The 15,054-nt window shown below is 39.5% G+C and overlaps 2 protein-coding genes across 2 annotated transcripts in view; both read left to right on the top strand.

Annotated features, from left to right (window-relative positions):
- Positions 1–9,398, top strand: part of MYOM3 (myomesin 3) — a 28,373-nt gene extending 18,975 nt beyond the window's left edge. Inside the window, exons 26-37 of the mRNA XM_026863322.1 lie at positions 620–764; positions 2,007–2,066; positions 3,043–3,110; positions 3,397–3,507; positions 4,277–4,364; positions 5,423–5,461; positions 5,994–6,099; positions 6,911–7,074; positions 7,711–7,747; positions 7,875–7,897; positions 7,983–8,038; positions 8,723–9,398. Coding sequence (XP_026719123.1) covers positions 620–764; positions 2,007–2,066; positions 3,043–3,110; positions 3,397–3,507; positions 4,277–4,364; positions 5,423–5,461; positions 5,994–6,099; positions 6,911–7,074; positions 7,711–7,747; positions 7,875–7,897; positions 7,983–8,038; positions 8,723–9,022 — 1,197 coding nt within the window. The 3' untranslated portion in view covers positions 9,023–9,398. The remainder of the gene's footprint in view (positions 1–619; positions 765–2,006; positions 2,067–3,042; positions 3,111–3,396; positions 3,508–4,276; positions 4,365–5,422; positions 5,462–5,993; positions 6,100–6,910; positions 7,075–7,710; positions 7,748–7,874; positions 7,898–7,982; positions 8,039–8,722) is intronic.
- A 2,438-nt stretch (positions 9,399–11,836) lies between these two features.
- On the top strand, positions 11,837–14,814 carry LOC113488327 (fatty acid-binding protein, liver-like). The gene is made up of 3 exons (XM_026863429.1): positions 11,837–12,369; positions 13,412–13,584; positions 13,874–14,814. Exons 1-3 carry the CDS (start codon positions 12,237–12,239, stop codon positions 14,054–14,056), a joined length of 489 nt encoding a protein of 162 aa, XP_026719230.1. The 5' UTR covers positions 11,837–12,236; the 3' UTR covers positions 14,057–14,814.
- The last annotated feature ends 240 nt before the right edge of the window (positions 14,815–15,054 follow it).

Raw genomic sequence — 15,054 nt, 5'->3', positions numbered from 1 at the left:
ATTCTAAGAACTGTCTTTTCTACGCTGACGAACTGACATGGTTGCACACAAAGTATTTGTCAAGCTCTTTGTAAGGATAATATTTGCTTAGAGCAAACAAGGCAGTATGGCACAATGATGATATTTATGTTTAAGCATCTGGCAGGTTTCGGGACGTACGTATAAATGTTCTGTCGTAATTGCATGATGTGAAGGAGGTGGCAATATTACTCACCATTGCCCAAATATGTAATCTCCTGCCACAGATGTATAATTCACCGCGACACTTCCATTATACTAAAAATCAGACAGATTCTGCTAAGCTGAAGCCTGTAATATCCAACAGCACAAATGTATTGTGTTCTGTGGTTTTAACAGAAAATTTCCAGCAGAGAAAAGTTCTGCTGTAAGCAATTCTACTATTCCTGCATACATAAATAATAGATGAACCCCAGAATATAGAATATCGGAGTGCATTAGCTTCATCTCTCCTGTAAAACGAGGGAAGTATATAAGGATACATACGTAAAAGGACTGTAATGTCTGAGTGTTGTAGAACACACTGTGCCAGGATCTGACTTGGAACAGTTCTGCCGTGGAAAAACTATTCAGTTTACGATATTTCCTTTGTTTTACACAGACGCATAAAATAAACTTTGTCAAAGGAAAAGGTCTCGTAGAACTGATCATCCAGAACTTCTGTGATGACGACAAAGGGATGTACACAGCCCAGCTGAAAGACGGGAAAGCTAAAAATCAGTTCACCCTAGCTCTGATGGATGAATGTAAGTGGAAATTCAGGATCAAATATAGACTGCCATGCTCAGTGGAAAGTTTTCTAGGCACTTAAGGCCTCAAATTATTTCCGACAGTTATAATGGCACACTGGGAATGGGGAGAACAAATACTTATTTTAGCACACATTTAAAGTCCAGGAATCAAGTAAGAAATTATCTGAATTTCTCTTGAACATAAATTGAAGTTTTTGGTCTTATAAATAGGGTCCTTGATGATAAAAATGGTCTGCTAAAGCAAAATATCCAGTGAATGCCATTATTTTTTTCAAATGTTTTCCATATTATCTTGCTATAGCAAACTGTCTGCGTCTTGGCAGTAAACTGTGTGACATATTATTATATGTATTCATTTATCTCACAACAGGATCAGGTTGAAAATTCAGCGTATTTAACAGCTGGTTAGTTGCATTAAATTTAATGCAATAAAAAAACCCCAGTGTCAACTACACTCAAGGACAAGTGCAAGCAACAAAGAAAACTGAACATGAGACACGCAGGCTCCTTGTGTATGCTAGTACAGAGAGCCCTTTTTAATTAATTAAAAATAGAAAGTAACAAAATTCTCATTCAAGTACTTCCCCATAGAGTGTCTATCACTATTTTCAGTTCTTGCAGTTTGCTTTCAAGTGACCTTCTAAAGCTTCCAAACTTTTTGAACAGAAAGTGTTTATAAAATGTCCGGTCTGCTTTACTCCCTTTACAACCGGTGGATAGGAACTGGCAGGTTTACAGAAAGATTCAGCACATGCTATGTTCAGGATATAAATTTTTAGTTAACTGTCTTCTAAAAGTGCCCAGTTTTCTTTACCAACAACGAAGGAAGATAACTAAAGTTGCACGCAGTTGTCTACAACAGAGGTAAACTCTACGCTCTCCGTCTTCTGTGTTTCTTAGTTTTAAAATATTTTAATTTCAGGGTTTCCGACCTACCTTTTTGTATGATCAAAACTCCTATTTAATTTCCTCAATGCGCAATGGTCAGGTCTTCAAAGAATCTTTTGTTTTAATGAAAATGTTAGGTTCTGAGCAAGCAGTACAATGAGAGAACGATGGCACTAATCTGCTCAGGGTTCTCAGTGGGGGCCAGAGGTAACTCGTGCCCTAGAGATGTCTTACAAGTCAATATCACAGCTCTAATCATAATACCTGTCGTGATCAGAAATTTCTAAAGCGCTAGATTGAGAAATAGTGGGGGGAGTTTGCTGACTGTGACCACTGCTGTTCTTGTAGGTTTTGCTAAAGTTGCAGAGGAGGCTGCTGCAAAACGGAGAGAATGGAAGAAAAAGCAGGGTAAGATAACCTGAAGGTTAGTGACGTGTCAGAACCATGCCAACAGGATGGCAAAACCGGAGAAAAGCTATTTCACTGAGTGCTCTAAATACATTTCCGTATCACCTTTTAAAAGTACATTATTGAAGCTGATTAATACATTAGGATAAGATTCCTTATTTTAAGATACTCTGTCCTGCTCTTCAAAATCAAAATAATTTATTTAAAGTTTTAGCCATGCTATCCACAATCCTTAGTATAGATCTTCTGCATTAGAGCTGTAACACTGAACATTTCTGAATTCTGAAAATTATCCAGTCTGAATATATACTATGTAATTAAGATCCACTCACTTTCCTTGTAGAAATTCTCTAGTTAAGTTTAAAAAGGACTACGCACTCCACTTTCATTTTATCCCCCACCTTATATTCATGAATAAGGAAGTTTATAAAACAGTTTCAGAGAAAAAATATTCCAAATATGCCAAAGGTGATCCCCTTCTCGCAGAGATAAAAATATTAACTTAGTAACAACTGTGATATCACACTAGACTACAGGTCCAGTATCCTCTTTTCAGAGATGCTTAGAATAAGAGGAAAGTCTACATAAAGTAATCAGTTCCCCAGTTTACCCTTCCAGAATCGGGAAGAAAATCCGAAAGCACATGGCTCTTCTATCCTATTGCAATTCACCTGGGAAATCCCGATCAACTCCTACAGCGACTTGGTGTAGAGTCATCAAGGTCTGGTTAGGAAAGCATCCCTAACTCCATTTGGAGATGGGATTTCTCAACGAAGATGCATTACCTAAGGCCCTTACAAACGCAGCAATAATTACACGGTGCAAACTGCGGTGCCCATTGCGGCGAAGCTCAGTACCAGGCACGTTCCCTACAGACCGCACCACGGGGATGCACCAGTAGATGGAGGCATTTCTGCAGAGAACTCTCGAGAGCTGTGGAAAAGCATTGCGAAAGACTTTCCTTTTCTTTTTCTAGGTCCACACTTCATAGAGAACTTGAAATGGAAGGTTGCTGAGAACTGTGAAGTACTCCTTACCTGCAAGGTACACACAGCTGTGTGATGCAACTGCAGTCCGAATGCCTTTAGCACTACATTTTAGATGTGAATTTTAAGGGAAGGGTAAGGAAAGTGCTCATCCAAATGCTTATCTGCAGACCAAGGAGTTAAGAGATAGTTTATCTTAGACAGAAATTTTAATAAAGAATGAAGTTTCTAAGATTCTGGAGCAATCCCCAACACAAGTGATGTTTCATATTAAAAGGACATCCAGACATTCAGAAATAAAATGTATTTGGGACCCTGACTTTTTAATTGTTGACTTCAAACAGGCAACCAACCTGAGTAAGGACACCAGCTTCCAATGGTTCTTCAATAAGAAAGCGCGAGCAGGCGGTGCGTTTGATCCACAGACTGGGATGGGAACTCTTCCTATTAAAAAGGTGAAAAATGTAAAACAACTCAGAGGCTTTGGTGATCGCATGAAAATGCAGAAACTATGGGCTGTCCATGTGTGGTTTGGGTGGTGCCCACTAAACGAAAGAAATTGAACAAATGCTGAGAAAAGCAGAACAGAAGAAACAATTTAACATTATAGTCAGACAGATGTGAATTAGAAATAAAATGTTTTTAACCATGAGTGGCTCTTAAAAGCTCAACATGTCCCAAGTGGTTAAAAAAAGAAGTGTGGGCTTTTCAGGTTTTCTGTTCGGGACTGGTTGCCTATTCTGGAGATGAACTTCAGTATGAAAAAAAAAAAAAAAGTTATTGAGCTCATTACAGAAGTAACTGAATTAAATTTTATGGCTTGACCTATAGAGAAGGCCAGACAGGCTGATATAATGCTCCTTGTAATCTTACCTCCGCCTCAGAGAAGATACCGCTGAAGAAAGGGAACTTGGCGCAAGTAGAATTTTAGTGCGATCTCGGCGTGGCTCATTTGAATCTTGTCTGGGTTTGATTTTTCACCTTGATTTCAAACAGCCAAATCACCTACAGAAAACAAGTAGATAAATGTATGTGAAAGGGAATCTCTGCTCACGCAGGTGAGGGAAGAAAAAAATCTCAGCTTTTCCCCCCTTTTCCAAATCCTGCCCTGTCTCATTGATACGTGAAATTTCTGCTGGGGGGGTGTGTGTGTGTGTGTGTTTGGTTTTGGGTTCTGTTTTGAATTTTTAATAAATATTACATATGTACACATGTATTTGCTAGCTAACCAAAGCAGATGAGGGCCAGTACAAAGCAGTTGTTTCGGATGACCGAGGAGAGGACTACACTCAACTTGATCTCACAAAAGGAGGTAAGATAACCTTGTATCAGGCAATAATACACATTTACAGCCCTGCCTGGGATTAATTTTGGATTTAAAACCAAATTTCATCACTTTCTACCACATTGTTAATTACCATAGTACCTACATGGTTTTATAGGGACTAAAACCTGAATAAAAAGTTACTGGTCAACTTTAGAGTTTTCTGATCTACTACAGCATATATATAGAGACGATGATAATTTTTAAGACAAGTATTTCATGTAAGATTGGAGTCATAAAATGCACTATGTAAAACAGCCTCTTACTCTGCAAGTGTTACACAGAGCCCAATGAACAGAATAGAAGTCGTCTTTGTAGCTGATCTCAGAGGGATTTTTTCCATCTGTCCATACTATACTTCATTTGGTAATCCACAGACAACTTTTCACTCCTGGAAGTTCAGCCAGTCCTCCAAAGCATCAGAAAAACAAACTTCCATTTCCACTCTGCATCCCCCACCAGCGAAAAAAATTCGAGGCTGAATCACGACCGAATAGTTGTTAAAGACAACATCAAGTGGAAAAACAATTATATATTACTGCAGATTTCTGCTTCACTTTTCAGTGTTCTGAATATGCTCTGGAAATTGCAAAAATAAATATGCAGCTCTGACATTCTAATGTCATTTACATATGTAGTCATTTATCGAGCTATGACTGCGTTATAAATTCAGTCAAGCACCACGGTTAAAAGCTCAGTAATGTTCCAGTCACTTCAACTCAGCATCAATCCGAAGATTCTGCTTGCCAAGATTAAATCCTTCCCTGACATCTGGAATCTATCATTTAAACCTGATACATAAATCTGCTTTCTGTGAGGCAGTCTGTTGCACACATTGAGCGCTAAGGAAGATAGAAGCATCTAAATTTAGTACGAAATGCCCAGCATCTAAAAATAAAGGAGTCGGTGGCAAAAACTCCATTCCAAGTAAGCTTTGCAACAGAAAAACTACTAGATATACTACATTCTAAACATAATCAAATTAAGTCAGGTGTGATTTGCTAATTATTGTATTTACAGACATGTAAATCTTGATGTCTTTGCAGCCTTTGAAGACCTTCTCAAGGAGCTGTGTAGGATCAGCGGTATGTCATTTTCTCATCAGCTGACACAGTAATAATGGAAGGGGAGAAAGGTGCGGTGCCACCATCAGAGCAAACTGCTCAGGAGGTGCCCCTGGGCTTGGATCCAGTACAGTACCACCCATTTACTGCTCCTTCCTGTTAGAAGCATCTTCAAATGGTCAAGGAGGATGGTCAATCAATAAATCTAGGGACATAAACCCCTCTGCACTTACAAATTAATTCTGTGACCTTTACATGCCAGCAGCCTGCTCCTTGTCACATCACTCGCCCTGTGAATTTGGCCAAGCTGTACTATTTCTGCCTGTGAGATGTGTATTCCAGACCCAAATCTCGAGGAGAGAGGCTGACATTTTCCTACCAGCTGCTAAAAGATCCAGGGTCTTCAAGAGGTAGAATACCACTTCACTTTCAGCTAGCCACACTCTCCAGAGAGAAATGTTAATAGGTTCCTTGGGATTTTGTCTGAATAACGTGTAAAATTGTGCATGCTTGAACATCCCCCTCATTTTCAGTCTTTCATTTATACTACTAGCTCTTTCTGCTACACCTCTGAAAATTCAGCCTACGGAAGAAGGCATCAAAATCTACACAGATGTGAAGTACTACACAGACTACATGAAGACAACTTGGTATCACAAGTAAGTCCCCAAAAGATATTTGCAAGGCTTCCGCAGTACTGTTGCTTGTAACTGTTTATCATCAAAATTAAACAAGTTGGGCGTGAGCCTGCAGCTTTTAAAGGCAATGGTAGATTTGTCTGAGCAAGGGCTGAAAAACTCAATTCACTCTGCAACCTGAAACATGCCTGGGAATTCCAAAATAAGCAGTCATGTTATTTTTATCTTAGCACTGCAGAAAAAAAATTGATCATCTTTACTCGAATAATAATGATGCATTTAAGGTACTGCTCAGTTACAGCCACCTTGGTTACAGACAGGAAAAGAAGATGTTTTTTTAAAATTCTTTACTTCCACTGCTTTGTACTTCTCCAAACCACTGTATTCTCCCACTCTGAATAACAAATATTCCCAATCATACAAAATTCTTCCCAAACACTAGCTAATTTAGCCTCATAATGTCTGTGTAAAATAGAGAAATGGCGTTTTATGAGATACCTCCTACACATGTCTATAAGGAGGCCAATTTTTAATAACATTTAAGGGCTAAACACTTACAAATATTCAACATCTATATCCTATTTAATCTCTAAAATAAGAACTAAGAGGTCTTTGTCAGAGTTTGTAGAGCTTTGGCAAACTGCCTAAAAGCACAGCTAGATGCCCCATGAGATCTTCAAAAGTGACTGAGTACAGAACTCCCCATGAAATTAACAGCGAGGTCCTGACTCCCACTCTCTTATTCTAACCAGTATAGGTCTAAAAAAAGTTAATGTTCTAACTTATACAGCCCTACTAAATACTATTAAAATGGTATCATTTGTTTACTTAGGGAGAAACAACTGGAAAGCCGTGACAGGCTGAAAGCTGGGAGCACAATGAATCAGATCTGGCTTCACATACTGGACCCAACAGATGCAGATAAGGGAAAATACACCCTGGAGTTATTTGATGGGAACAACTCTCACAAACTGTCAACAGACTTGTCTGGACAAGGTAAGCTGAGTCAACAATACCGTCAGATGAATGAGATATACCTGAGCTGCTTTCCAAGATTCTTTCAAATCATGGGCAGTGATTCCTCTCTCCTTTATTTGAGCTGGAGCTGCGGTTCTGTGATAGCGCGCTGTGAAATTGGGTTAAGAAGGACAATGAGGTGCCCACAGGAGTCAGGGAGAACAGGGGGAGAGGAGAAGTGTGCAGCAGGAAGGATTGAAGCCTGTAGGGAGCCTTGTTGCTATAGAGTAAGGCTCTCCTGCAGAAAGGATGAGTGGGAGGGCAGCTGCTCCTGCGATGTGTCCGATTCCTCCAGAGGCCAACAGGGGCTCACAGGTCACATCTTGGAAAAGAAAACGTGGCTTCAGGTTTACAAAGACTTTTCCAAACTGAGTCGGGTTTTTTTTTCCTCCTCTGGACTTCTCTTTGGAAAGGGAGTACTAGGTCCCACTTATTTCTGTAGTACATAAATCGAGTCCTATTTCCTTAAGGCAGATACAGACACTGTCTAGATGATGATTATACCTACCTCTGTGCCCAGACACCTGTAATTCCAACACTGACGCATTATGTTAAATCTACTAAGTCAAATGAAATAAACAGCAACTTTCCCTAAATTCTTTTCATTCCTTGCAGCTTTCGAAGAAGCCCTGGCTGAGCACAGAAGGCTAAAGTAAGTTCCTGCCTAAATATTTTCACATCGAATTCAATTCCAGGTGTCATATTCTGCACCAAGAATACAATGCCTAATAATAATGATTGCCTAATAACCACTATAATTTTCTCTCTCTTACTTTCAGGGAAGCAGCAATAGCAGAAAAGCGTAAGTAATTTCCTTCCTTCTGCAAAACAAAGCCAAGTGATACGCTGATAAGTAAAACTAAAAGGTCATATTTGTTCATTCCCAGGTCGCGCCAGAGTTGTTCAAGGCCTGCCAGATGTTGCCACCATCATGGAGGACAAGGTAACATTGAGTAACTGTTCGTATAACTGGCCCTTGCACAGGCACAGAAGAATAACTGATGGGGAGAAAACTACTTGTTTTCCCCTCCTTTATGTTCCCAGGAGCTTTTCCAAGCAACTGCCAAAGGTGTGCAGTGGTACCTTCCACAATACCTGCACCAGCCCCCTATATTGCTGACGGTGCTTCCAGCCACGCATGTGCTTCTGCACATACAGGTGCTGTTTGTGGCTCGGAACCTCCTTTGGCAGGTTTTGGATGTTACTGCTTCCTAGGTCTGTTTTACAGCCAGATCTTCTCTGTTGTCTTCCCATTTCATACGATTAGACTAAGGCCTTTTAAGTGCTGGACTTGATTTTTCCATCATGTCAACTTGCTGCTTACATTTCTGAGTTACATTCCCCTTTACTGGTACATAAGCAGAATAAAAATCCTGTAAAGTAATTGCAAATTCATTTAAGTGTCACTTGACAGTATAAGAACGCTATAAAAAGACAGTACACAAATATGAGTCAGGCCCGGTAATTTCAGTCAGGTTAATCCCGATTATATTAGAAGATATCAGGAAAAGGAAATCTAAGCCACACTCTCCCGAACTGATTTTTAGTTTTCTTAATTTCTCATCAACTGAATTTCCTTGCTCATTTCTACCTTCATAATCTCTTTATGCTATCTGTTTTACAATAGACCCTGTGTTTAACTTGCTGTATATCTGGAGATCCTTACCCAGAAATCACCTGGCTGAAAAATGAGAAGGTTATTGTCTTTAAAGATCGTTACAAAATGGATGTGAAGGGGACAGTTGTCACAATTACCATAGAGAAAGTCTGCAATGAAGACACAGGAAAATACAGCATCTATGTCAAGAACAAGTATGGTTCTGAAACAGGGCAGGTTACTATCAGTGTCTACAAGCATGGAGAGATACCAGCAGGACTGGAAGAAGAGGAAGTCCCACGTGGGACTATAATGAAAAAGCCTAAATGAATTAATCAATTATGTCTCATTGAATTTATAAAAGGAATTTAACTCCTTTGGATTCCTGTCAGTGTCTGTGCCCTAAAATTCAGGCTTATGTCTCTATTTTTATTTTAGTAATATTTTAGTACTTTTACTGTTGTAGTTGTCCAGTTGTTAGAAAACACTTTGTGTGTGTGTGTGTGTGTGTGTGTGTGTGTGTGTACATGCATGTTCACCTTACAGAGAAACTCTGTCCTAGTAAATCTGTGTGGGAAATACCAGAGGATTCACATATGAGAACCAGGCTTTCGTGGCGTTTTTCTGTATTAAATCACCACGTGTTGCTGATTATCTTGTAGCTGACAAATGCTTGTGTGTGTGTGTGTATTATTAAACTTATATCTTTGGTGACACCTCAGCACTGTTGTCAAGCACATCCATCTTGAAATCAGTCGGCCTGTGTGTGTATGGGAAGTTAGGAATTTTCCTATGTACCATGCAGAATCAGGGCCTTGAAGTACAAACCTTTACAAACCTAAGCCACAGGGGAAGAAAACGAGGCAGGGACATTTTCAGGGCTTGGGGCTTTACGGAGGAACACATCCAGCTTCTGTATATGCACTGACATGCAGTAAGACATTTACACAAAAGGGTGGAGTGAAAGTCTACAGAAGTGAACTCAGATCCTTCCATCCTACTGGATACCTATATTATTTAGAACTAAAGATATTTTTAGGTTTATTAGTTACGTTAAATTATTCTAGATATAGAAGAAACTGGTCTTTCAACTGCTCTGAAGCCACAGCTAAACTCCCAGCTTCTACCAGTACAACTGTATCAGTGAGAGATAAAAAAGTGATTGTATTCCTAATACAGCCATTAGGCTAAACTTATTTATTCAGTGAAATAGCATCCTGCCTTGCTCCACAAACTACTATAAACTCTCCTCACAACAGCAGTATTTTTCCCAGTTGTTTGAGGGACACTGATGTTCCAGTGTCAACGTAAATGAGCAGAGCAATCTTCTACAGGATTACCAACCATTTGACGAAAGGCAGTTACATTTCAGACGTTACTTTAAATTAACAGTATATAATTTATATTCTTAAATGTCATAATATTGAAAAGTGAGAGATTAGCTAATTGTCTAGATTCAAGCTTGCAGACAACAAGCTGTGTGGTGTGGTCAATATGCTGGAGGGAAGGGATCGATCCAGAGGGACCTGGACAGGCTGGAGAGGTGGGATGTGCCAACCTCATGGAGTTCAACAAGGCCAAGGGCAAGGTCCTGCCTATGGGTCAGGGCAGCCCCAAGCACAAACACAGGCTGAGTGGACTGAGAGCAGCCCCGAGGAGAAGGACTTGGGGGTGTTGATGGTTGGAAAACTGCCTGTGAGCCAGTAACGTGCACTCGCAGCCCAGAAAGCCAACGGTGTGCGGGGCTGCACCCAGAGCAGGGTGGGCAGCAGGGCGAGGGGGGGATTCTCCCCCTCTGAGAAGACCCCCCTGCAGTGCTGGGTCCAGCTCTGGGGGCACCAACAGCAGAAGGACACAGACCTGCTCAAGCAGGGCCAGAAGAGGCCACAAAGATGCTCAGGGGGCTGGAGCCCCCCCTGTGAGGACAGGCTGAGAGTTGGGGGGTTCAGCTGGAGAAGAGAAGCTCAGGGGAGACCTTAGAGTGGCCTCCCAGGGCTGAAAGGGGCTGCGGGAAAGGGGGGAGGGACTCTGGATCAGAGGAGTAGGAATAGGATAGGATGAGGGGTAAGGGTTTTAAACTGACAGAGGGGAGATTTAGATTGGATCTAAGAAAGAAATTCTTCCCTGTGGGGTGGTGAGGCCCTGGCCCAGGCTGCCCAGAGAAGCTGTGGCTGCCCTCTCCCTGGAAGGGTTCAAGGCCAGGTTGGACGGGGCTTTGGGCAACCTAGGCTAGTGGGAGGTGTCCCTGCCCAGGGCAGGGGGTGGCACTGGATGTTCTTTAAGGTCCCTCCCAACCCAGACCATTCCATGAGTCTATGATCTTACAGCGAATGAAGCAGGCCCTTCTGATAGCATCATTCTGATAGCATCATTATCATTCTGATAGCATCATTATTATAGAATAAAACAGATTAATCACAGCCTAGAATAACTGCAATATAAACATGTACCTTTCAGAGCCACGTTGTGTTACACTCCACACATAAATAAGGCCTTATTCATTATCAGTACCTCATCCTCGCTACTCAGGTATTATTATATGCAAATGTAATTACAAAATTGGCTCTTTGTGTGGGATTTATTTTTTTTTAAATACATGCTAAAAAAGAAGTTGTTAATTTGTAAGTAAAAGGTCAGCACTGGTTTTCTATTTAAATAGAATTACTGACTCCTATGGAGTAATAAAAATTAACTTAGAAAGGTCAGCTACCCCTGGGATACAGGCTCTATTTGAATTAAGCAATATAATTGCAAGACACATAATCCAACGAACGTCTTCCAAAATCAACAGTCACACTTGCAAAGACAGCAAGGAATATCGCTCAACAGCTATAATGGGTGAGGAATTCTTGGCGCAATTGGTGAGAAGAAAAATAGTAGATCCTATTTACTTCTTTCTTTTTGGCCTCCAAGCAATGCTTCATGTTTTATTTTACCTTTAATCTTCTACGTGTGGATTATTAAAAAAAAAAAAAAAAAAAAAAAGATAAACTGAATCTAATACAGCTTTAGATGCACATTACTGACATCTTCTGGCTGAAGTCCTGATTGACTGCCCACTCCAACAGGATTTTCCCTGTCCTCAAGCAATGGGTTACCCACAATTTTGGAAGAAATAGCTGTGGATTTTATTCCCACCACTTAAAGTTCAAGTGCCCATAGGAGAGAATATTGTGATAATTATGAAGTGCCTGCTGTAAGACAGTAATTACCTCACATCTATTGTAAATTATAGCATTTTATCTAAGAATTCTATCCAAAGTACAGAAAACGTATTAAACACAGAATTTGTGAACAAAAAGAAAACAAATTAAGCTATGCAACACTTTACAACAATTATGAATACCCGGGTTCAGTTACCCACAATAAACATAACATCCCAAACCAGCTGGTCAAGGTAAGACTCTCCACAAAACAGAATGAACTAGAGGTTATGATCATTAAGAACAAATAAATGATTAATAATTGTAACCTGATGGGTTAATAATTAGCCAGTCATCTCACAGTTTGAGCTGGCTCTTCCCTTTTAATAAATAGCATCCGAATGAACAGGGAGAGCCCTCACCTCCCTGCTAGCATCACCATCCTACACTGCGCTATAACATCCGCAATGGCGTTCAACGGGACCTGGCAGGTCTATGCTCAAGAGAACTACGAAGAGTTTCTGAAAGCTCTTGGTAAGTCTCTAGTTACTTTTGAAATAATTTGCTCAGATTGCAACACACTTTCCATGGCATCTTTTATGACTGTATTTCTGGATTTTTTTCTTTTGTTTGTATGACAAACTGCGCCCTGCCAGGTAAATCTGTTACGTCTAATTTGGAAATGATAAGCAGCTGAAAATCGTATAAATCGATGTAGAAATGTTACAGATAACCCCCAAATCCCTATCTTAACATGTGATGCGTCTCTCATGAAAGAAGAGGTATATCAGAAATCAGTTTGTTTTAATTAACTCATAACTTGATAAATACATGTAATTAGAAACATGTTGCCACTGATGTATACAGATTTCCAATTAGTACCGCAGGCACTTTCTGCAGAGCTGGTGATTAACAGAGGTGATAGCTGGTTAGTAATCTGTAAGGAATAGATGTGATGGTTATGACTTAGTAGGTGCCTACATTAATAAAAATGCCCTCAGTTTCTTGACAGTCTTGACAAAACATTCACACTGGGGTTTGTAAGAGTTTATAAGAGGTATTCAGAATAAAATTCACTTACAGTTGAAAAGCCTACTCCAACAGTACAATTCCTGAACCAATCCCTCTGCTGATGAAGACAATACTCTCAAATCATGCTAGAGACACCCCGATAAGGGAGTTTGAGGCTAATTGTGCTGTTGCAGCTCTGACTAGACAGATAACCCCCCACCCCCGATCTCTCTGGGAAGAGGTGAGGGAAATAAAACAGTACACACATGGGTTTTGTCACGGAGAAATGTCATCACGTGGCAAGCCATTACTGAAAGACACAATACCTATTCTGACGCAAGAGTAACAAATATAATATCAAAATCTACACAGACTAGATGAAATGGAGCAATGTGCCCAAAGAGAAGTGAGGAATCCAAAACAGGATTTGTCTTTTAACTTGGGATATCCCTTTCAATTGTTGGTTCATATCTTTTGTACCTTTATCAGAGAAAGGAATTTGCTATTTCATATCAACACACTACTTCGTAACAGAAAAAAATCTATTTTTGGCTTTTTTTTACAGCATTGCCAGATGACATTATCAGAGTCGCCAAAGATATTAAGCCTGTTGTTGAAATACAACAAAAAGGAGATGACTTTGTTGTGACATCAAAAACGCCCAAGCAATCTGTAACTAATTCATTTACACTTGGAAAAGAAGCTGACATTACTACTTTAAACGGCAAAAAGCTAAAGGTAATATATTTCAGAGATGGGTGCATCTCTTTATGCATCCTTGTACTTTGGTTTCTGTATGAGCAAAACTTGTTTGTACCATTTCCATTAGCACATCTTTCTTTCACTTCAACAAAGATAAATGTTTCTTCTAAAACTCCTATTCAAATGCTGTGGTCTCCAGTTTAAATTTGCAGATGTGATTATGAAACATCAGTATAATTTATTTTCTATTTATGTAGTCCTCTACTTATTCCAACTGAATTCCAAAATCTAAAATTTTTTATAACTTTTAAATTTGCTTCAACAGTGCACTGTGAACATGGTAAATGGGAAGCTTGTGTGCAAGTCAGAAAAATTCTCTCATGAGCAAGAAATTAAAGGAAGTGAAATGGTGGAGGTAAGTGTCAGAAAATCATGGCACATTAAGAAAAATACTGAAGGAAAAAGTGTTCTCTGTTGCTTAACTCTTAGTGTAGGCTCAGTACCTTAAGCAAATCCCAGCCCCTAAATTACTGCATTACTTGCAGAATTCCTTGTGGGTGCTTAAATATGCAGATACAGAATTTTAGTATTTCAAACTAAGCACAGTTAGTGGAAAATACTATTAGTAAACTTTATTATTCCTGTTTCTTATTAAAACCAACTGCCTTAGACAACTCTCCTTTAAACGTTGGTCATATATTTAATACATCCTGCTCAACAAATCTTTTTATTAATTACTACCCTGGGGCCAATTCTAGGCACTGAAGTGTGAAGGGCTTTAGCTGCTGAGCATGTTGCAGAAAGACTCCTTATAAATTCCTCTAGATTACTATAGCAGTGTTTCCACCCTTAGCTTTATCCACAGCATTAAATCTGAAAAGAAAGTAAAGGCTGAGTCAAACCTGAAAATTTAGAATATACTCCCTTCCACCTAAAATTCTTCAAAGTTCTTTAGTTCTAAATTGTTCAGTACTGGCAAAGAGCTTTTCTCTACAGAGTTAAGCTCATTAGGCTTCTAAGAAGTGTCCACCTGGGTAAAGACTACTACAGGAATGACAGGTAACTACATTAAAATTATATGGTTTGGACATACAATTTCCTAAAATTATTTTGAGGGTCTCAAACTACTTTTCTAACATTAAGTAATCAAAACACCAGTCAAAAGAACCCATTACTATTTGGGAAGTGGATTTCTATTACAGGAAGCATATCCTTCTGGTAGTATCTATGATACCTGTTAAAACAGAGTGATAAAATGTAGTCGATTATGGCATTTATGTTTAGATTTTCTGTCTTCAGGCCTGATTCTGTAAAAAAATTTACCTTGGTATGAATGTTATACACATATTTATAGGCAGGTACTGTAACCGTATTTTCTTGTGGAAGATGGATTTATACATGAATTACAGAAACTTCTAACCACTTAGCTATAAACAGATTTCCCAAAGTCTAGATTATAAACAAGTTATGCTTATTTACATTCTACAGACTATGACTGTTGGTGGA

The sequence above is a fragment of the Athene cunicularia genome (genome assembly GCF_003259725.1).
Source record: "Athene cunicularia isolate RWA chromosome 23 unlocalized genomic scaffold, athCun1 chr23_part1, whole genome shotgun sequence".
Taxonomy (NCBI): Eukaryota; Metazoa; Chordata; class Aves; order Strigiformes; family Strigidae; genus Athene; species Athene cunicularia.
Note: the sequence above shows the minus strand (reverse complement) of the source record. Positions and strands in the feature narration are given on the sequence as shown.